General features: G+C 49.1%; 1 protein-coding gene and 1 long non-coding RNA gene across 3 annotated transcripts; both read right to left on the minus strand.

Annotated features, from left to right (window-relative positions):
* Window positions 1-13,606: 13,606 nt before the first annotated feature.
* Window positions 13,607-14,670, minus strand: LOC119126183. The gene is made up of 3 exons (XR_005098612.1): window positions 14,649-14,670; window positions 14,127-14,145; window positions 13,607-14,025 (listed from the first exon to the last, which is right to left on the minus strand). It is a non-coding gene; the product is annotated as an uncharacterized LOC119126183 (long non-coding RNA).
* Window positions 14,671-16,341: 1,671 nt separating this feature from the next.
* Window positions 16,342-20,597, minus strand: mrpl12 (mitochondrial ribosomal protein L12). 2 transcript variants are annotated; one of them, XM_037257306.1, is made up of 5 exons: window positions 20,526-20,597; window positions 19,025-19,232; window positions 18,750-18,824; window positions 17,025-17,159; window positions 16,342-16,702 (listed from the first exon to the last, which is right to left on the minus strand). In XM_037257306.1, the coding sequence occupies exons 2-5, from the start codon at window positions 19,202-19,204 to the stop codon at window positions 16,586-16,588; spliced, it is 507 nt and encodes a 168-aa protein (XP_037113201.1). In that variant the 5' UTR covers window positions 19,205-19,232; window positions 20,526-20,597; the 3' UTR covers window positions 16,342-16,585. The 2 variants fall into 2 exon arrangements, with proteins under 2 accessions (XP_037113201.1, XP_037113200.1); XM_037257305.1 differs by having other exon boundaries at window positions 20,392-20,594.
* Window positions 20,598-22,432: the final 1,835 nt, after the last annotated feature.

The following is a 22,432-nucleotide window of genomic DNA, read 5'->3' on the forward strand; positions in this document are numbered from 1 at the left end:
CTGTCTGTTCTTTACCTGTCAGCTGCTCTGAGCTAGTACTGGGCCTACTGTCTGAAGCACCAAAACTGGCAATATTTCCACCTTTGCATAGGAAACATATATATATATATATTAATATTAATTTAGCCAGGGCTTCTTACAAAGTTTAGAGGAATGTGCATGTAAGAAAGAATAACAAATTACTTACAAATCAACTAGAACTACAAACCGGGTTCGGTTGAAGTTGGGAAATTGTGTAAAATGTAAATAAAAACAAAATACAATGATTTGAAAATCCTTTTCAACCTATATTCAATTGAATACACTACAAAGACGACATATTTAATGCTCAAACTCATAAACTTCATTTAATTTTTTAAATAATAATTAACTTAGGTATTTCATGGCTGCAACACGTGCAGTAGAAGTTGGGAAAGGGCATGTTTACCACTTCGTTACATCACCTTTCCTTTTAATAACACTCAATAAACGTTTTGGAAGAGAGGAGACTAATTCTCTTAGCTTCTCATGTGGAATTCTTTCCCATTCTTGCTTGATGAACCGCTTCAGTTGTTCAACAGTCCGGGGTCTTCCCTGTCGTATTTTACGCTTCATAACGCGCCACACATTTTCAATGGGAGACAGGTCTGGACTGTAAGCGTGCCAGGGGAGAACCTGGACTCTTTTACTTCGAAGCCACGCTGTTGTAACACGTGCAGAATGTGGCTTGGCAGCGGCGTCCATGAAATAGACATCGCTTGGATGGCAGCATATGTTGCTCCAAAATCTGTATGTACTTTTCAGCATTTATGTTGCCATTTATGTTGCTCACCCATGCCATGGGAACTAATGCACCCCCATACCATCACAGATGCTGGCTTTTGAACTTTGCGTTGGTAACAATCCGGATGGTCCGCTTCCTCTTTGGTCCGGAGGACACAACGTCCAGTGTTTCCAAAAACAATTTGAAAAGTGGACTCATCAGACCACAAAACACTTTTCCATTGTGCATCAGTCCATTTTACATGAGCCCGGGCCCAGAGAACCCGGCGGCGTTTCTGGATGTTGTTCATAAACGGCTTTTGCTTTGCATGGTAGAGTTTTAACCCGCACTTACTGATGTAGTGACGAACTGTATTTACTGACAGTGGTTTTCTGAAGTTTTCCTGAGCCCATTTGGTAATATCCTTTACACACTCATGTCGGATTTTAAGGCAGTGCCGTCTGAGGGATCGAAGGTCACGGTCATTCAGTCTTGGTTTCCGGCCGTGGCGTTTATGTGCAGTGATTTCACCAGATTCTCTGAACCTTTTGATAACATTATGGACCGTAGTGTTGAAATCCCTAAATTCCTTGCAATTTTGCTTTGAAAAATGTTGTTCTTAAACTGCTCAACTATTTTCTCACGCAGTTTTGGACTAAGTGGTGAACCTCGCCCCATCCTTGCTTGTGAGGAGCATGTTTGGGGAGGCTCCTTTTATAACCAATCATGGTACCCACCTGTTCCCAATTAGCCTGATCACATGTGGGATGTTCCAAATAGGTGTTTGATGAGATTTTCTCAGCTTTCTCAGTATTTTCTGCCACCTTTCCCAACTTCTACTGGACGTGTTGCAGCCATGAAATTCTAAGTTAATTATTATTTGGCAAAAAACAATTAAGTTGATCAGTTTGAACATTAAATATGTTGTCTTTGTAGCAGGGCCGGTTCTAGGAATGCACATAAGAGGGGGCAGTCAGAAATGTGAAGGGGGCATGTTCTTTTTTTTTTTTTTTTTTTTTACACATTTTTAACACTGTTAGTGTTTTCTTCACGGCAGTTGTTAGCTGTGTATCCAGATCTCAACCTGGAGAAGTGGATTGCACTCTGTCAGGCCTCTACACTAAGACCTGTCCAGCTTGGGTGTCCCACCTGAAGATTAAAGCTTCTGCTGGTATTGCTCTTAGGGTCACTGAGGCACGCAAACCCCCTGACCACAATAAGGTGGCAATCTCTCAGGGGGGGGAACATATAATATGAATGTTATATTAACTATTATTTGAGTTGTCGTTAATCATTAGTTATATCACGGGTCATTACGACGAGTTTGGTGGAGTTTTTACTGTTTCTTCCAACTCCTACCGCGCTGACTGTAACTTGACACTCTCTGGCTGCGTCTTGCCTCATTTGCATACTCACAGTGATTGGATGTTTACGGAGGGGCGCGGAGTCCTGACAGCAGGCTGTGTGAGGACACACACTGCACCGACATGAGAGAAGAGAGGGGGCTGATTAACGTGTGTTTCTATCAGCGGATTTTTCACTTCTAAAAGTTTGATTCGAGGGGGCAGGACATCTGTTTGAGGGGGCGTTGCCCCCTCTTGCCCCTGCGTAGAGCCGGCACTGCTTTGTAGTGTATTCAATTGAATATGGGTTGAGAAGGATTTTTCGAATCGTTGTATTTTGTTTTTATTTACATTTTACACAATTTCCCAACTTCAACCGAATCCGGTTTGTAAATCTAACAATAAATCAGCAGAGGGCCAGCCTTATTACATGGCAGCGGCACACACGTATGCACACAACACATGCAAACTGGTATGCATACACGCACGGGCACACACACAGTTTTTAACGGCACCGTGTGAGTGTGTGAGGGGACTGAATAAATCCGTAACTTTTCTGCATTTGGCCGCGTCCTCCTCCAGCGCCTTTCTTTTTTTGTCCCTCTCCGTACCGCCTTATGTCTTCTTTTTACCACGTTCGAGGTTTATTATCCTCACTCGCTAGCTACACACACCACGGCAGCCGGCACCTGAAATACGTAACACACCCCTTCCTCCACACGTGCTCTGTGTGGTTGATACGGACTGTGGGGGCGGGTGTTAATTGATATAAACCAATCGTCTTTCGCTCTTCACATGCTCCTGGCCTGAGTGGCCTGGCCTGTCTCACTGATAGGCGCGCCGGCGCACCGGCAGACTTAAAACACAAAACAAAAAAACAAAAACCAAAAAAAAAAAACTTAAAAAACAGAGAGACGCAGGCCAGCAGGCCGGTGCTTCGGGAATTCTCCCGGTTCTCCCTATGGTCAGTCCGGGCGTGCCTCGCGAGTAGCTCATGAAAGAAAATCTTGCGGGTCACGCACGTTGTGACGCCGCGCTTGGCTCCCTAGCGTGACCGCCATATTCTGCTCCGTAATACCCCAAGCGCCGCCTGTGGTATGTGACTTTACGTCACAGTACACGAGTATGGCGTGACTGCTGTAGAAACAGTTTGTTGGTCGGAAAAACGTAAAGTGTGTGTGTGATGGAAAATAAACGACAGTGAGCACGGAGCCGTTGTCCGCGTGTTTCTGAACATAACATTGGCGACGAGGATGGAGCTTCCTTTATCACCTCTTCCACCATTTCTTGCTTTTCCCGGAGAGCCACCAGTCCTGTGGTCCCACTGGCATGAGTCTTTTCAGACTTTTATTGCGGACGTCGGGCTACACGACGCTAGCGATGCGAGGCTAAGGGCGATGCTAATTCACTGCCTGGGCATCGAGAGACAACGGATTTTCCGGTCTCTCGGGCCAGCGCCGAAGTATGTGTTGCCTTGCTCTCCGCACATTTCGCGGACCCACAGAGTGCCATGGTACTGTTGGATTTTGTCCACATTTGTTGGATTTTGTCCACAATCTAGGGAGCGCGCTATCTGCGCCTCACGGCAAAAGCCCTTGCCAATCACCTGTTATCCAATTTACTCACTGCGTGCTCGTTTGATTTCTTCAGATTTAGGAAAATGCTAAGACACTGAAGCAGAAATTAGACTTACACAGGTTGGTTGAGTTCAATCACAATTCTTGTTAAGAAAGCTCTGTTTTCAGGAAAGTACAATACAGCGCTGGGCCTTTCGTGCGACCATGCTCAAGAGCAGAAAGTCTCCATTCAGAAAAGGCAACGTTCAAGGTTCTTTGGTCAGCTTATATTCAGTTGGACATGCCGGTGTGAGCCGAGCTTGATGGGTGATGAGTCTTTGGGGTGGGGCAAGTTCGCAGTAGAGTTTGATTCAATGGGAGTGGGTGCTGGTTCGGTGAGAGCTGGTTCCGTGGGGTTGGGTGCTGATTATGGGCAATTCGATGTGCGTGGGGGCTGTTGTTTTCCTTTCCGTCTTTCAGCCTTGACGATCATCTTTGGCCGGGTTCTTGGCTGTCTCCCTCTGGCACCTGCTGGTTTTATCTCCAAGTGACCTTCCTGTAAACATTCTCCTCCATTCTTGCACATACACTGTCGCACCTCATCCATTCATCATTCTTTCAATTTTGTCATTTTGTACGGAATTATGTGAGCTTTTGGCTGTGACATCATCCATTTATTAATGTTCCCTGACTATGCAAAGTTTGTACTCACCACTTACCATGTTTTTGTTCTTTTGATACTCCATGTACTTGCTTACGTCATCATATTCTTAGTTTAATCATGCTTTCAACCATATCTTTTCTTTGTTAGGCAAAATATTTCCCTCTGTCCAGAACGTTCAGTAGTAATCGAAAACTGGCGTCTAGCATTAGTCAAAACATAAGATACAATCAAGTACTGAACATTTTTAGATGACTTTGGCAGTGTCCGTGATTTAGAAAATCATCAGGCATGCATTAAACAGTTCCTTAAGGGTCATTTAAGCTATTCAGGCAATATATCAAAAAACATTTGTTATTTCAAAGTGCTCAGAAATATATATCAGATCGTAAAGTTATAAAAACCTTTGTCATTACCACCTATCAAAAATGTCTAGTTATGTCTTCTTTATTGATTTGGTGTGTAGGTATAATTATATGCTTAAAATGTTTCTTTTATTGATTTAATATGTGAATATACTTGTCTGCTTATGTACTTTATTCAATGAGGTTTGAGCATATCTGTTTTTGTAGCTAGGCAGGACTTTTTGTATTTCGACCCCATTCCTTCAGTACGGTGGATCGTCTTCCATCAGTGCCGGAAGGCCCGGTGAGTCGGTCCACCATTACGTCGCCGATGTCCGTGTTTTGGCCAGCCTGTGTAAATTCGGCATCTTAGAAGAGGAGATGATTCGGGATCAGCTGGCGGAGCATACGACCGACACGAGGCTGCGTGAGAAGCTGTTGATGTCACCGGACAACACAACGCTATCTCTAAGCCGGTGGACATGGCCTTCCAGTTTGAGTCGGCTGCCATGCTAGCGTCCCGGCTCGCAGGTCCGGACCAGGGCCCCTCCTACCCCACTCCGCAGGCTCAGATGGTGGCTTTAACGGCCCCGCTCTCCGAGGCTACCTCTGACAAGCTCAAGGTTAATGCCGCCGGGCGACGGGGCGCCACACCACGTCAGCACTGTGGGAATTGCAGCTCTTCGTCACATCCTACGCGCGCGCCTGCCTGTCCGGCCGTGGGAAAGAGGTGCCAGCAATGTGGTAGGTTAAACCACTTTTCCAGAGTCTGCCGCGCTGCACCCGCTCCTGCCAGCCCCAGGTCTCGCTCATCCGCTGCCTCTAGCCACACCACCATCTACTCTGTGGAGTCCAGTGCAAAGCCGTTCAAGTGGTGCACAATAGAGCTGGATGGTGTGTGCCTGCCACTGCTGCTGGACACTGCGGCCTCCAGGTCTCTTTTGAACATGTCCACGGTCCGTCGGCTCTTTCCCCGACTGACGATTGAACCAGGCACAGAGAACCTGTACGGCTATGGGCAGGTTAAGATTGGCATGGTTGGTACTGCCACCTTTGCGGTGCGCTACGGCTCCAGGACTCTCCCTGCATTCACCTTTTAGGTGTCTCGCCATGGGACCAACCTCCTCGGGTTCGACCTATTTTGTGCCCTTGGCTTTTCCATCACGGACAACTTGGGTGACACCATACTGACAGTGACCGAGCCCTGGTTGCAACGCTGGCCTTCATTGTTTGCTGGGCTGGGCTGCTTCTCTGCCTTTGACCACCAGCCGCTCCTGGATCCTGCTGTGACTCCAGTCATCCAGCCTCTACGCCGCCTGCCCCTCGCCCTGCGTGACGGGATCACGGCCGAGTTGCAAAAACTCGTGGACGCAGGCATCATTGAGCGGGTGGATGCATCACCATGTATCTCCAACCTGGTGGCGGCGCAGAAGAAGGCCTACGCCCCTGCATCGATCTCAGGCAGGTGAACAAGGCGGTGGTTCCGGATAAGTACCCACTGCCCACAACAGAGGAGCTCTCAGCCAAGTTTCACGGCTCAGCAGTCTTCTCTAAGCTTGATCTCCGCCAGGGCTACATCCAGGTTCCCCTGCACCCAGAGAGCTGAACCTCACCGCTTTTGTCACTCACATGGGGGTCTTCAGGTACACGCGCATGCCTTTCGGACTTAGCTCCGCCCCCAGCTGTTTCCAGAAGATCATGGCCACTATCTTCGCTGGCATCCCTGGCGTGGTTGTGTACCTGGATGACATAGTGGTTCATGGAGCGTCGTCAGCCCTACACGACGACCGCCTCTCCAAGGTGCTGGATGTTCTCTCCCGCTACAACCTCACGTTGAACGCTGAGAAAGGCACCTTTGCTGCGTCCACCATCAAGTTCGTGGGTTTCCGTCTGACCGCTGACGGTCTCAGCCCGCTGCACTCCAATGTTGATGCCATCCTGCGCCTGCCTGAGCCCACCTGCCCGGCACAACTGTCCTCATTCCTGGGGATGACTGCGTTCTACCTGCGTTTCCTTCCCTGCTACTCCGAAACCACAGCGCCGCTGCATGCTCTCCTTAAACAGGATGCCTTGTGGTCGTGGACTCCTGCCTGCTCTGCCGCAGTCCGGCGACTGAAGGACCAGCTCACCTCTCCTCCAGTGCTCGCCCATTTTGATCTGCGGAGCTCCACAATTGTGACCTGCGATGCGTCCAACACTGCGGTGGGTGCCGTCCTGTCCCAGCTCCACGGGGGGATTGAACGCCCTGTGGCGTTTGCTTCAAGGTGCCTCCCCCCGACTGAGCAGAAATACTCAGTGGGAGAGAGAGAGGCACTGGCATGCGTTTGGGCGTGCGAGAGGTGGCACATGTACCTCTATGGGCGCCACTTCACACTCCGGACCGACCACCAGGCATTGACCGCCCTCCTGACAACAACTGGATCAGGACACAAACCACTACAGCTGTACCGGTGGTCGGCGTACAATTTCACCTTCGTGTTTACACCTGGCAGGGACAATGTGGTGGCCAACCTGCTCTCCAGGGCCACACCCACCACCGCGCCAGGCACCACCCAAGATTGCTCGGAACCAGAGCTGATTCTGGCATTGCACGGGCCCCTCCAAACGGCTGTTGCCCTGCAGGAGCTCCGGGCGACATCTGCACAGGACCCTTCGTTTGTTCAACTCCGCACGTTGATCCAGGAGGGTTAGGTGCCGGAAGAGCTGGCGCCTTTCCACCGTGTCAAAGGCGACCTCTCTTGCTGGAATGGCGACTGCATTGCGAGAGGGCTATGTGGCGTGATCCCTATGGCCTTGAGACCCCGCATCCTAGCCATGGTTCATGAGGGTCACCTAGGCATCGTGAGGGTTAAGCAGCGCTGTAAGGGTCTGGTCTGGTGGCCAGGCATTGACAGGGACATTGAGACGATGGTGAAGGACTCTTCAGCTTGCTTAGCCAGTGGCAAGACTGGCCTGCTGCCGCCTCCACCTTTACAGCCCCTGCCCTGGCCTGCATCACCTTGGTCCCACATCCAGGTGGACATCTGTGGGGAGCTTCGTGGCACCCCTCACAACCACCGCTTCCTCATGGTGGCCTATGATCTTCACTCCAAGTGGCCTGAAGTTCTGCCTGTGGGGTCAGTAACCACCGCCGACTTCCTCTCCTCCCCATTTGCCCGCCTGAGTGTGCCTGACACCATCACCACGGATAACGGCCCCCAGTTCATCTCAGATGACTTTGCTTCCTTCGTGGAGGCGAGAGGGATCAAACATGTAAGAACGGCCCTGAATCACCCGCAAGCCAATGGGGGGGGTGGAAAGGTTCAACCAGACCCTCAAGATCGGTTTGAGAGCGCACCTGGCTGATGGCCTCTCATTCACAGCGGCCTTGGAGAACACCCTACTACACTACAGGGCGACAACACACGCCACGACCAATACCTCGCCAGCCTTCCTGATGCTGCGACGTGAACTCCAGCTTCCCCTGGATCGACTACGACCTCCCAGGGAAGACACGCTGACAGCAAAGCCCTCTCCCAGAGACACGGTGGCAGGGAACCAGCAACGCATGAAGCGGCGCTACGACACGGTGCGCAGGGTGAGACAGCCCGCACTTGAAGTGTCGGACTGGGTCCGCATCCGTCGGCCCAATCGGTCCCACAAGCTGCTCTCTTTCTGGTCCTCACCACAGCAGACAACTGCACAGTTGGGGACGGCTACCTTCCGTCTGGCTGATGGCTCCCGGTGGCATGCTAGCCGCCTTAGACGAGTCACACCTCCATCGGCCCAGGACCAGGCAGCTGCAGACTGGGGTTGGGGCCTCGCAGCCCTGCAGCCGGATAATCCAGTAGGGCACCCACCAGAGGTTGAGGCACAGGATACCGGGGCCCCGCCCTGTCCGGGTTCGCCAAAGGCCCTCTTACCTGAACGACTATGTCAGGGGTCTCCAAACTTTTTGCAAGGAGGGCCAGATTTATTAACGTGAAGGGGCCCGGGGGCCAATATTTTTTTTCGCTTCTGTTTCGGGGGGTGGTGCTAATGGGACGTCAAACGCTGCGCGTTCGCTTCTCTTCTCGGGGGGGGGGGGTGCTAATGGGACGTCAAACGCTGCGTGTTCGCTTCTCTTCCGGGGGGGGGGGGGGGGGTTGCTAATGGGACGTCAAACGCTGCGCGTTCGCTTCTCTTCCGGGGGTGGGTGCTAAGGGGACGTCAAACGCTGCGCTTCACTTCTCTTCCTTGCTAATGGGACGTCAGACGCTTTGTGTGGCGGGCTCCATCTAGTGTGGAAACTGAGAAGTGAGCTCAAGCTTCTTGTGCGGGCCATATTCAATTATGTTTTCAGAATTTGCTGCGGGCCAATAAAAACTGGCCCGCGGGCCGTAGTTTGGAGACCCCTGGACTATGTGCTCGAATAGAGCATAGCCCGTCACGTGCCACAATAATCCGCAGGGCTATGCGGTTTACCTAGAAAGGTTGACTATGTTAAAGATTAAGATTAATATGTTCCAGTCTGTTGCGTTATATTGCACTGTTATGTTATATTGCACTACCTTGTTGTCGTGGGTTGGCATTCTGCGAAGGGGGGGGGTGAATGTGGTCTGTGACTTTACGTCACAGTACAGGAGTGTGGCGTGACTGCCGTAAAAACAGTTTGTTGGTCGGAAAAACGTAAACCGTGTGTGTGTGATGGAAAATAAACGACAGTGAACACGGAGCCGTTGTCCGCGTGTTTCCGAACATAACACCGCCCTCATGAACTTGACCGACCGCAGCTGTTATTTGCTTTCATTGTTTTTTCCTTGGTCTCAAATCATCTCAATTTGCCCGCCAGGCGCGAAAGCAGTTAAAGGCGGGAAATTACAGCAATTGTTTCTCCATGCAAAATATGCTTCTGCTTGATCTATTTGCGTATGCCGTGTCTGCGTTTGTGCTCAACATGTTTTATTTTAAAGACATCGTTTTGGACTTTTCACCGCTCGCGTAAACAGCCTCGATAAGCCATCAGCTTCATGGCATTATTTGACCAAAAGCTCGCAAATGAGCCCATCTGGCACTTGTTCAAATGCTGGACTGACATCGCTGCAAAAAAAAAATCCAGACTATAATGACGGTGTGGTGCTAGGCTCGCAGCTTGAGTTCCAACTGTCAGCATGCTCATCAAACTTTCATGAACGTACGTAACTTTGAAGCCGATTGCTTGCTTGTCTTTGCTCGACAGTCGAAGCACTTTTTGCGCTCGTTCACACCTCCAACTCAACATGCACGTATTGAAAAGTCGGCGTGCCCTCCGAGAACACCGTGAATGCCCAGAACCTTCAAAGCGTGAGTGCGCCGCCTCAAGTGCAAATTTAATCGTGTCGGCCATGAAAAGGCCACACGTGGCGTGTTCCATTGTGATGCCATCGATGAGCTAATGACCTCTTCAAAGTGTCTGCTGACATTATTAGCCTCCCACGCTTGTCGGCAGCAAAAGAATTGCGCTTGCAAAGTCAGACAGAAGAAATGCCTTAAAGTGCCCGGAGGACTCGTGCGCGATGCGCATCGTGTTAGCATCTTTGCTTGTCTTCAATCGTGAATACTGAAGCCTGTGGACGTGTCCAAGCGATAAGCAAGCTTCCAAACGGCTTAAAAGCTTAGGACAATGTCAGAGGAATTATGTTGCTCCCCCCTCCTCGCCAGCATTTATTTGCTTCCCATGAACGCACCTTATTCGAGAAGCTGCCTGGCCATATTGCCAGAAAGAAGAACAACGTTCTTATGTGTGGAAAGGGCTTGTATGAAACTTTTGAATGAGACGTTCAAGCAAAATGTTCCCGTTTCAAATGTGAAGCTCATTCATTTTCACAATAATATTCCCATTTTGAGCTCCTTCTTGCAGGTCTTGAGCGATTTTGCAAATGTTGAGCTTGCTCTGGACATTTTCTTTCCCCAATTTTTACAAGCACATGAAGAAATGTTTGACATTATCCATCCATCCATCCATCTTCTTCCGCTTATCCGGGGTTGGGTCGCGGGGGCAGCAGCTTCAGGAGGGACTCCCAGACTTCCCTCTCCCCAGCCACTTCATCTAGCTCATTCCGGGGGATCCCAAGGCGTTCCCAGGCCAGCCGAGAGACATAGTCTCTCCAGCGCGTCCTGGGTCGTCCCCGGGGTCTCCTACCGGTGGGACATGCCTGGAACACCTCCCCAGGGAGGCGTCCAGGAGGCATCTTGAAGAGATGCCCGAGCCACCTCATCTGGCTCCTCTCAACGTGGAGGAGTAGCGACTCTACTCCGAGTCTCTCCCGGATGACCGAGCTTCTCACCCTATCTCTAAGGGAGAGCCCGGACATCCTGCAGAGAAAACTCATTTCGGCCGCTTGTATCCGGGATCTCGTTCTTTCGGTCATGACCCATAGCTCGTGACCATAGGTGAGGGTAGGAGCGTAAATCGACCGGTAAATTGAGAGCTTTGCCTTTTGGCTCAGCTCTCTCTTTACCACGACGGACCGGTAGAGAGTCCGCATTACTGCCGACGCTGCACCGATCCGCCTGTCGATCTCGCGCTCCATCCTCCCCTCACTCGTGAACAAGACCCCAAGATACTTAAACTCCTCCACTTGGGGCAGGATCTCATCCCCGATCCGGAGAGGGCATTCCACCCTTTTCCGATCGAGGACCATGGACTCGGATTTGGAGGTGCTGACCCTCATCCCGACCGCTTCACACTCGGCTGCGAACCGCTCCAGTGAGAGCTGGAGATCACGGCCTGAAGAAGCCAACAGCACCACGTCGTCTGCAAAAAGCAGAGACGCGATGCTGAGGTCCCCAAACCGGACACCCTCAACGCCTCGGCTGCGCCTAGAAATTCTGTCCATAAAAATTATGAACAGAATCGGTGACAAAGGGCAGCCTTGGCGGAGTCCAACCCTCACTGGGAACGAATCCGACTTACTGCCGGAAATGCGGACCAAACTCTGGCATCGGTGATACAGGGACCGAACCGCCCTTATCAATTGGCTCGGTACCCCGTACTCCCGAAGCACCCCCCACAGAACCTCCCGAGGGACACGGTCGAATGGCTTCTCCAAGTCCACAAAACACATGTGGACTGGTTGGGCGAACTCCCATGCACCCTCGAGGATCCTGCTGAGGGTGAAGAGCTGGTCCACTGTTCCACGGCCAGGACGAAAGCCACACTGTTCCTCCTGAATCCGAGGTTCGACCTCCGGACCCTCCTCTCCAGCACCCCTGAATAGACCTTACCAGGGAGGCTGAGGAGTGTAATTCCCCTGTAATTGGAACACACCCTCCGGTCCCCCTTCTTAAAGAGGGGAACCACCACCCCAGTCTGCCAATCCAGAGGCACTGTCCCCGATGTCCACGCGATGCTGTAGAGACGTGTCAGCCATGACAGCCCCACAACATCCAGAGCCCTTAAGAAATCCGGGCGGATCTCATCCACCCCCGGGGCCTTGCCACCGAGGAGTTTTTTAACTACCTCAGTGACTTCGACCCCAGAGATTGGAGAGTCCGCCTCAGAGTCCCCAGGCCCTGCTTCCACAATGGAAGGCGTGTCGGTGGAATTGAGGAGGTCTTCGAAGTATTCTCCCCACCGACACACGACGTCCCGAGTCGAGGTCAGCAGCACGCCATCTCCACTGTAAACAGTGTTGACGTTGCACTGCTTTCCCCTCCTGAGACGCCGGATGGTGGACCAGAATTTCCTCGAAGCCGTCCGGAAGTCATTCTCCATGGCCTCGCCAAACTCCTCCCACGCCCGGGTTTTTGCCTCAGCAACCGCCGAAGCCGCGTTCCGCTTGGCCACCCGGTACCTGTCAGCTGCCTCCGGAGTCCCGCAGGCCAAAACGGCCCGATAGGACTCCTTCTTCAGCTTGACGGCATCCCTTACCGCTGGTGTCCACCAGCGGGTTCGGGGATTGCCGCCACGACAGGCACCAATGACCTTACGGCCACAGCTCCGGTCGGCCGCCTCAAGAATGGAGGCGCGGAACAAGGTCCACTCGGACTCAATGTCCCCCGCCTCCCCCGGGACGTGGGAAAAGCTCTGCCGGAGGTGGGAGTTGAAGCTCTTCCTGACAGGGGATTCCGCCAGACGTTCCCAGCAGACCCTCACAGAACGTTTGGGTCTGCCAGGTCGGACCGGCATCTTCCCCCACCATCGGAGCCAACCCACCACCAGGTGGTGATCAGTTGACAGCTCCGCCCCTCTCTTCGCCCGAGTCAAAAATAAACAAAAAATAAAAATGGTAGCAACTTGAACAGACAGGTACAGTTTACTGAATGATTTCACTCTATTGAGTTTTTTAATATGTCAAGTTATGAAATGCCATTACGAAACAAACTGAACTGGGTATATCCCCTTCAACAACGTGCTTAATTATTTATGGTAGTCATTATGAATAATGTGATTGTTTAATTGTTTCAGGTGCAAAAAGCGAAGATCCACTATCCCCAGACTATGTGCCAAGTATATTTGAGCATACCCAGTCACCTCACAAACGAAAACTCAAATGTTCATTGAAGATCTTTGAGAGAAGACAAAATCTCAAGCAGCGCAAGAGAGACCGCGAGAGGGCATTGGCAGCAGCAGCAGCACTTGTCAATATTTCCCAGTCTGTCCCTTGTGAAAATGATCAACTACCCGCTGGTGAAGATGTGATGTTGCTTGGCCCCTGGACTCTTCTTCAACCGCAGATATCTGAAAAACATTTTAATAAAAATTGTTTTCACTATGATTAGATTATTTGTAACAGGTTGGAGAACAATAAATTATTTATGATATATATATTAATGACTAAGTGCGAAAAAAATACAAACCTGCTCTCTGGTAATGGAATGTAACTTTTCCAGCTCTGACCGGCATTTTAGTGCAAGTTCATCTGGGCTGAGTTTCATATTGCCAGAATCGTACAGCTGTGAGAGAGGTACAGGAAGCTTTCGCTTCACTGCCCTTGGCACAAAGTTGTCAGCAATAGTCAGGGACAATGCTCAAAATTGCTGGTCTTCCACCGCATTCAGACAAAGCCTTGTAAAAGGCAGCTTTCTGCTCTTCAGTTGGTGGAGGAACATTCAGCAGTTTTCTCGCAGCACTTTCCTCAGGAGTTGAAACTTCTGACTTTCGTTTCTGGGCTGGACAGGCAAAATCGATATTGCATCCTTCAGCATATTCTATGTGCGATGCTGATGGTTTCAGCCACTGACAAGGTAGTGATGTGCATGAAGTGGCCGTCTTCATACGTATTAATGTCTCCAGGGCGAACAGGGATGCTGCTGAATGTGAACATGTTTCACCCAATCCAGCCATGCAGGTACAGTGGCAGCACAGGATCTGACCATCTTTCGCTATTGCTACCCAAGGTCTGAGGGGAGGATCATTCATCCGTTGAGAGTGTTTTACCTGAAACAGATAATATGACATACCTTATATTATTATCAGTCCCTAATTTGGATATAATATACAAGGCTAGACCTCTTACTGTCCATTTATGCATATTTTACCTGGCATTTGGTAAATTTTCTCATGAATCATTCATTAAATTAGCTTGAAAATTTAAACCTGGTTCATTTTGAGCAAGAGACCATAAGGAATTATCAAGCATGAATTCTAAAAAGTATTTTTGTAGAAATTGTTGCATAAGCTCTATATTGAATAGTTGGAAATTATGTAATGTTTTATTGTAGGAATTAATTTCTCAGATTTCAATATGATATTTTCCTTACCTTGGTCATGAGAAGAAATCGATTCTGTTTGGAATCTGCCATATCAGCCCATCATGCACAAAACCTGCTGTAAAATACTTCCAGACTCCTGTATGCCTTAAGGTCCTTTCCAGTGTACGGAGATGGTGAATCGACGAGGTAATTATAAATATCTGGATATGAGAGATCAGGCAGGTCGGCTGTTGCAAAATGCTCAGGTGATTTTAGCATGCTTCTCGGTAAAAGGTACGGATCCGTTGTGCCAACAAGGTTCAACTTCTCTCGGTAACGTTTCTTGGATTCTTCATCCAAATGCCCAACTTCATTGGATAGCAAATCAGCCATAATTCGGATGAAATCGGTGAAAATGTAGCGCAGAAATCAAACTGAATCTGTACGAACACGTAGGAACGAGCTGACCGGTTGACCGCCAAGATGGCGGCATAACACAAAATCACGTGATAAAACCACGTGACTGCAAAGCCTCTATTGGGCCCGGTGTCATCGGAGGCCGCCCACTCGGAACTATAACCCATTGCGGCGGGTACCCAACTCGCGGCCCGCCTTCGGCGGACCATGGGGGGGTTTAATGTCCACACCACACGCACTTTTGACCTAAATGTTGAACAGAGGCTGTGATGTAACGAAGTCAAATTCCTTGTTTGGCACGCCCAAACATGGCGAATAAAAATTCTTGAATCTATTAGCGCGATTAGCGCTAATCGCGCTAATAGCTATTAGCCATCATTCGAACATCTACTAGATAAACGTCTAAAAAACTTTCACATATAGACGTCTACGTCTATGCTATAGACGTCTACGACATAGACGTCTATATTTGTTACACCTTTAGACCATTTTTAGACGTGTTAGCCGAGACGTCTGGTTAGCATATAGACGTCTAATAGACGTCTTAGACGTCAAAATGCTCGCAGGGCACCTTACAGTAACTTACAGTATGTGAACTTCAAACTAAGTTAGCGTTTTTTATTTTATATATATATTTGCTATTTTTCAGTTTTTGCATAACGTGAACATAACGCAATCTCCTTGTCCTTCATCCATACAAGCAAAAGGCGTTCCATCTCTTCCAGGGTAGGGCTGCGTCGTTTAGAAACGATCCCCTTGGATGGCTTGACTGCATTGAGGGCTTCCTTCTGCTTAATGATCGTCGAAATTGTTGGACACGTTTTTACGGCCATACTGTTTCTGACGTCATCTCGACGGCCGCCATCGAGCGGGCTAACCATGATGACGTCGTATGTTGGTAATTACTTCGGATGTTGAGTCAAATATTTAATCAAATTTCACATCGTGTGTTGAAAATTTTCTATGTTTAAGCAATCGTATGTAGAGGTTTGACTATACGTACTAGGCTGAGTGCTTTGAGCTAAGTCAGACGCAGTTGAAATTCTGGAGATCTGCTCCCCTCTAGTGGCCAAGGGTAGCAACGCGCCACGAGGGACAGTCGCAACTCGAGTCAAACGCAATTCAAGAAAAAATATTCTAGTTGGCCAAAATAGCTCACCTTATTTATTCTTTAAAGCTAATCCATAATCAATCCTATAATTTTATATAATTGGTTAATGATCTACAATCAGTATTTGAAATGGGATGCATCTCAAATTTAAGTAAATTGACGCGTTACAATAAGGTGACAACTGTATTCAAAACATTCAAATATCTTATTACATAAATATTATTCAATCGTTTGTTAAATTAGTACTAAATACTACACGTTTTATTCTGAAAATGCTCACTTATATTTCATCAGAGGGTTGCACGAAACAATCTGGGTGCAGACACATCTTCCAAGCAGATACATTTGTCTACTTAAGAAAAATGCATCTGGATGTAGATGATTTTATTTCAGGCACCTACTTGATGAAATGAAATTGCGTAAATTCAAATGAATTGTGTCATACCGTGTGGCCAATACTGTGACCGACCGGGTGCCGTGTTGAAAGGCATCTCATCACTTGACTTCATGTGTAGAAAACAGGGCAAGATGAGCTCGTGTTTCACCTTTTAATGACAACCATTCCTTTTGCGATAAGTCAATTAAGCAGTCCTACGCTGAATGGAAATGCTCTTCTTTCCACATCCACATGCGCGCACGCACATACGCACACACAAAAGAGTCACCAGCAGATGGCGAGCTTATTTGTAAAAAGTTCAGTTTGACTTGTTCCCCCCCACTGAAGAGACTGTATGGAAGAGGGAAGGCCGTTTTGGTAGACAATGGAAATGGACAAAGTTTACTCCAGGGCCACGGTACCGCCCGCCGCCTGCAACGCCGCTTTCAGTTTCTCCGCCTCGTCTTTGGAAACGTTGGCGCGGATCTCCTGCGGAAGCGACTCCACCAGCTTCTTGGCCTGGTTTCAAAAGAAAGGCGCAACACTTGACAACGCGTACACTCAAACGAGCAAAAGCAAACAAATGTGATCTGTGACGGAGCGCTTGTACACACACAAAAACGCTCTCTCATTTTGGCAGTTTTCCCTGACGGTCGACATTGCGGCATCTGTGTAAAAAGAGGGACCCGGCCCCGCCAGCCTGGCGAGTGCGTTAACATATGGGAACGCTGTTGCTATCTTGCCGTCTCTATCTTTATCTTGCCCGTTTGGAAGCTGTTCCATTCCGAAAATGGCCAAGCAAATGCAATCCCCAAAAGTCTGGTGGAAATATGGCACCTACCTGCACCAGGTTCAAGCCTTGGATGCAGTTCTTCACCTCCTTAATGAGTTTGACCTTCTCTGCCGCGTTGACTTCAGTTAGCTTGACAGTGAAGTGAGTCTTCTCTTTCTTGACCGGGACCTCCTCTTCAGCGGCCTGAACAAACGTTTTCTTACTCGACTGCAGATGACGGAGGAATTGGTTGCAAATCTACTTCTGGAAACGTGCCGCGGATAGATCAGATATTTGTGAAAGACTTGGGCCTAATGGCAAGGAACAAAGCAGACCAGAGAGTTTGGAGAAAATGGTACTCAAACACAGTGGAGCCTTGGTTTTCGAACGTCCCGGTCCTCGAACAAAAAATTCGAGATTTTTTTGCTTCGGATGTCGGACGAAATTCGATTGTCGCATGCCAACTAACTCCGTTATTACATTCTCGTCACTCTGAGGATTGCGTCAACTCTAATCATGCCTCCAAAGGAAGCAAGTGGGAGCAGTAAAGCCATCCTAAAACACAAAGACGCTCCTAAAGCAATGCGACAGTGAGCGCCCGGCCCGCTGCGGTTGTGCGATCGGACCAAATTAAGCTCCCTGCGCACTGAGGTCCACTTAAATTTAGGAAAGTACATCAGGACTTTAAAAATATTCTCCAGATTTTAGCGACCGCTCTGTCACAATAATGCGACCAGCGCTGCGCAGTTGTGCAGTCGGCAGCGCGCTAGGTTGCGCGTTCGGCGGTGCGCTGCAGTTGTGCGATCGGACAAAATTAAGCTCCCTGCGCACTGAGGTCCACGTAAATTTTGGAAAGTACATCAGGACTTTAAAAATATTTTCTAAATTTCAGTGACAGTTCTGTCACAATAATGCGACCAGCGCGGTGCAGTTGCACGGTCGGCGACGCGCTACGGTTGCGCGTTCGGCAGTGCGCTGCAGTTGCGTGATCGGACAAAATGAAAAAATGCTTAAAAAAGCCGGGTTGTTTTTGCTTGGAACGGATAATTTTTTTTTCTCGATTATTTGTAATGGGAAAACATGATTTGGAATTCGAACGATTCACTTCTCGAACAGCCTTCTGGAACGGATTGTGGTCGAAAACCGAGGCTCCACTGTAAATCAAAAGATTGTACTTTCCTTCAATGCAATTGAAATGTACATGCTTTAAGGCAGGGGTGTCAAATTTATTTTTGGCGTGGGCCGCATCATAGTCATGGTTTCCTTTGGAGGGCCACTGAAATTGCCAACCCAAATAAATGTCTTGATGTCTCAAATTATATATAGTGTACGGTACGCAACAAACTAGTGAATGACTAGATGAATAACTAGTTTTCAAAACAGAGACTAAGAAAAACTGTTAACATATTTTAAAAATATGCATGGTAATAAAAATTGCTAGCAATACAGCTATTTTTTAAAAGTGAAAACAATTAGTAATTTTAATATTGACGTATGAATTTGATGCACAATTTGTCTTCGCGGGCCGTATCTGGGCCCCCCCGGGCCTTGAGTTTGACATGTGCTTTAAGGACTTGTGTCGGTCTACTTTCTTCAGGTTGACTGCAAACCTTTGGCAAAGTCTGTAACTCTGACTTCTATTTATTAATTCAAATACATTCCGCTTGTAATGTCTGAAATGGATCTTGTTTGTTTGTATTCAAGTCAGCGGAGGAGAAAGCCCTCGCAGGTAAGAGTTTGGGCTCCGCTGTCGCGCTAATCAAGGGGTGGCTCTCAGCCGCAAACGGTTCTTACCTGAGGTCCTGGAGCAGCCGTTGCAGCCGTCCCGCCTGTCGGCATCATTGCGACATCCTGAATATTCAACGTTTTCTGTAACAAGTGCAAATGGACGTTCGGGACAAAAATAGAAGCGACGTTATGCGAACAGTCGGTCGGCTAGGGCAAAAAAAAACAACAACAAAGAGGCAACTTAAATAGTAAAACATACAGATAATACTGATAGTGCTGATGATTGGGATTTTTTTTTCCCATTTCCCCTAGCCCAGGTAGGGTTAGTGGGGGTGGTTTACCTTGAGGAGCTCATTGAGGTCCGACACCTCTAACAAGGTGAGGCTGGCTATGTCGCTGACCAGTTTCTGGATTTTGGGCGAGTAGTGCTTGGTGGCGCCGTCCAGCGGCGGCATGACCAGGACGTCAGAGCGGACATCGGCGCTCGTCCTGAGGAGTTTCAGCAAGCACCAGGCCGACATTTGCTGCTCCTCTCGCTGAAGCCGTTGTCTGGGGAGAGAGCACACGGGATTAGAGCCTATCAGTAGCCACATTAGTTTGTTTATATGGTGGGCACAGCAAAAGAACATTTGATCCTTATTAAAACTGTTTTACACACAAACACGATGCAAACTTGATTCACAAAACAATTTCAAACTATTTTAAACTCATCTTACATTACTATCACAGGGAATAGGTTCCATGGGGGGGGGTGTATTTGTAACTAGTGTAATGAGTTGCTCACCTGTGCCCAAATGAGCAACTTTCACTGAAATTGATTTTACAAACGATTTGCTACAAACATTGCAGTTAAAGGGAAAGAGATTAATGACAGGCACGCAATTTAAATGCTTTCTGCAAGCAAAACTAGAAGAGAGAGGACAAGCATGTCATCCAATGTTGCCATTCACACGACGTGAATTGCTTCATGTTCACACCCAGCAGATAGATTTGGGCGGGTTATTTGTGACTCGATCATCATTACATCCGTACATACAGTACTTTTGTCAAAAATATTTGAGGGTGCTGTGAAATTTTTCCTAATGTCAAACCTACCGTAGCACTTGGAGATTCAACTGAAATGTAAAGTGCAATATGAAACAAATGTATTGTTTGTTAGGATAATTAACGTGCAGAGCCTCTTTTTAAAATGGAGTAATCCACCTTCACGGCTTTCTTTAAAAGCTCTATTCACTTTTTGACAAGAGGAAAAATCATAGCTTTTTTGTCACAGCTAACAAAACACGTGTTTTCACCACCCAATGGCACCCCAACGGTGTCAGAGCGTTACTGAGCATCGTTAAGTAAACGAGTGACCTTGACTGCCGACAGCAGAAACTTCAGACGACGAACAAAAGACTGAATGTGTGCGGAATGTGGTTTAATATCCAAAACGGGTGCACAAAAGTCACCTGACCTATGCACCGCTATAAATGGAGAACTAAGACGCACAATGACGAATACATTGTGCTAACAAGCGCTAAACGTATGACTCAATGACTAATGTGCAGTTTTACAGCAAACATGGTGGAGAAAGTGGAGTAATGCTTGTTTTTCTGTAAAGTACACGCCCAGGGTCGGCCGGCTGCCTGTCCTTGACGAGCCTGACGGACTACGCATCGGTCACAGCGTTCGGTAAAACGGCAAGGGAGGGACGGCGCAAACGTACCGGTGGAGGCTCACCGCAGCCCGCAGCGTCGCTCTGGTGCAGTACATGCTAAACGCTAATCCAGAGTCCCCAAATCACTTCGGTGCATTCGATAAGCAACCTCGTTGCTCAACAAACCAAGGAACTAGTTGTACCTCAAAAGCACATGACGCCCTCCTTACCGAAGCTGACCTACCCGGCATGCACTGGGAACAAGTACGGGTGCCCATGTAGATACGAAAAGATGGGTATTTGGTTTTCACTTTTTTCTTGCATTAATAGCTGCCATCATTTAACAAAACAATCCAAGCAACCAGCTAATGGTAAATTATTGGCTTCCCCACTGAAATGTTTGCAACATTATACCCCTCTCATCCAAATAATCTGGAGGTGGAGCTCGAAGGCGAGCGTCAGGTGGCCGGATTTTCACCCATGGGGCCAGGCAACGGGCTCACCACCTGTCGGAGAGGCCAAAGGTTCACCCCGGCGGATGAGAGGGTAGCCCCCCTCCTCCTTCGGGTGGCGAGACGGGTCCTGACTGTTGTTTGTGCCTATGCACCAAACGGCAGCTCAGACTACCCACCCTTTTTGGAGTCCTTGGAAGAAGTGCTGGAGAGCGAGCCTTCTGGGGACTCAATCGTTCTGCTGGGTGACGTGGGCAATGACAGTGAGACCTGGAAGGGCGTGATTGGGAGGAAGCCCCCCCCCCCCGATCTGAACCCGAGCGGTGTTCTATTACTGGACTTCTGTGCTTGACATAGATTGTCCATAATGAACACCATGTTCAAGCATTTGTGCACCTGGCACCAGGACACCCTCGGCCGCAGTTAAATGATCACCACTGTAGTCGTGTCATTGGATTTGCGGCCGAATTGTTTGGACACTCGGGTAAGGAAAGGGGCTGAGCTGTAAACTGATCACCACCTGGTGGTGGGTTGGCTCCGATTGTGGGCGAAGATGCCGTTCCGACCTGGCAGACTCAAACATATTGTGAGGGTCCACGTGTTTTGTGGACGTGGAGAAGGTTCGACCGTGTCCCTCGGGAAGTTCTGTGGGGGTGCTTCGCGAGTACGGGGTGCAAAACCCACTGATAAGGGCGGTATCACCGATGCCAGAGTTTGGTCGGCAGTAAGTCGGATTCGTTCCCAGTGAGGGTTGGTCTCCGCCAAGGCTGCCCTTTGTCACTGATTCTGCTCATAACATTTATGGACAGAATTGCCAAGTGCAGCCAAGGCGTTGAGGGTGTCCGGATTGGTGACCTCAGCATTGCATCTCTGCTCTTTGCAGACAATGTTATGCTGTTGTCGTCTTTAAGCCATGATCTCCAGCTCTCACTGGAGTGATTCGCAGCCAAGTGGGAAGCGGTCGGGATGAAAGTCAGCACCTCCAAATCTGAGACCATGGTCCTCAGTCAGAAAAGGGTGGAATGCCCTCTCTGGGTTAGGGATGAGATCCTGCCCCAAGTTGAGGAGTTCAAGTATCTTGGGGTCTTGTTCACAAGCGAGGGCAAGATGGAGCATGAGATCGACAGGCGGATCGGTACAGCATCTGCTGTGATGCGGACTCTGTACCGGTCCGTTGTGGTTAAGAGGGAGCTGAGCCGAAAGGCGAAGCACTCGATTTACCGGTCGATCTACGCTCCTACCTCCACCTATGGTCACAAGCTATGGGTTGTGACCGAAAAAACAAGATCCTGGATACAAGCGGCTGAAATGAGTTTCCTCAGCAGGGTGTCTGGGCTCTCCCTTATAGATATAGGGTGAGAAGCTCGGTCATCCGTGAGGGACTCAAGAGTCGAGCTGCTGCTCCTCCATGTTGAGAGGAGCCAGATGAGGTGGGTCAGGTATCTCATTAGGATGCCTCCTGGACGCCTCCCCGGGGATGTGTTCCGGGCATGTCCCACCGGCAGGAGACCCTAGGGACGACCCAGGACGCACTGGAGAGACTATGTCTCTTGGCTTGCCTGGGAACGCCTTGGGATCCCCGGGATGAGCTCAACGAAGTGGAAGTCTGGGCGTCCCTCCTACAGCTGCTGCCCCCGCGACCCCACCCTGGATAAGCA

This window comes from Syngnathus acus, chromosome 8 (genome assembly GCF_901709675.1).
Source record: "Syngnathus acus chromosome 8, fSynAcu1.2, whole genome shotgun sequence".
NCBI classification, from domain to species: Eukaryota; Metazoa; Chordata; class Actinopteri; order Syngnathiformes; family Syngnathidae; genus Syngnathus; species Syngnathus acus.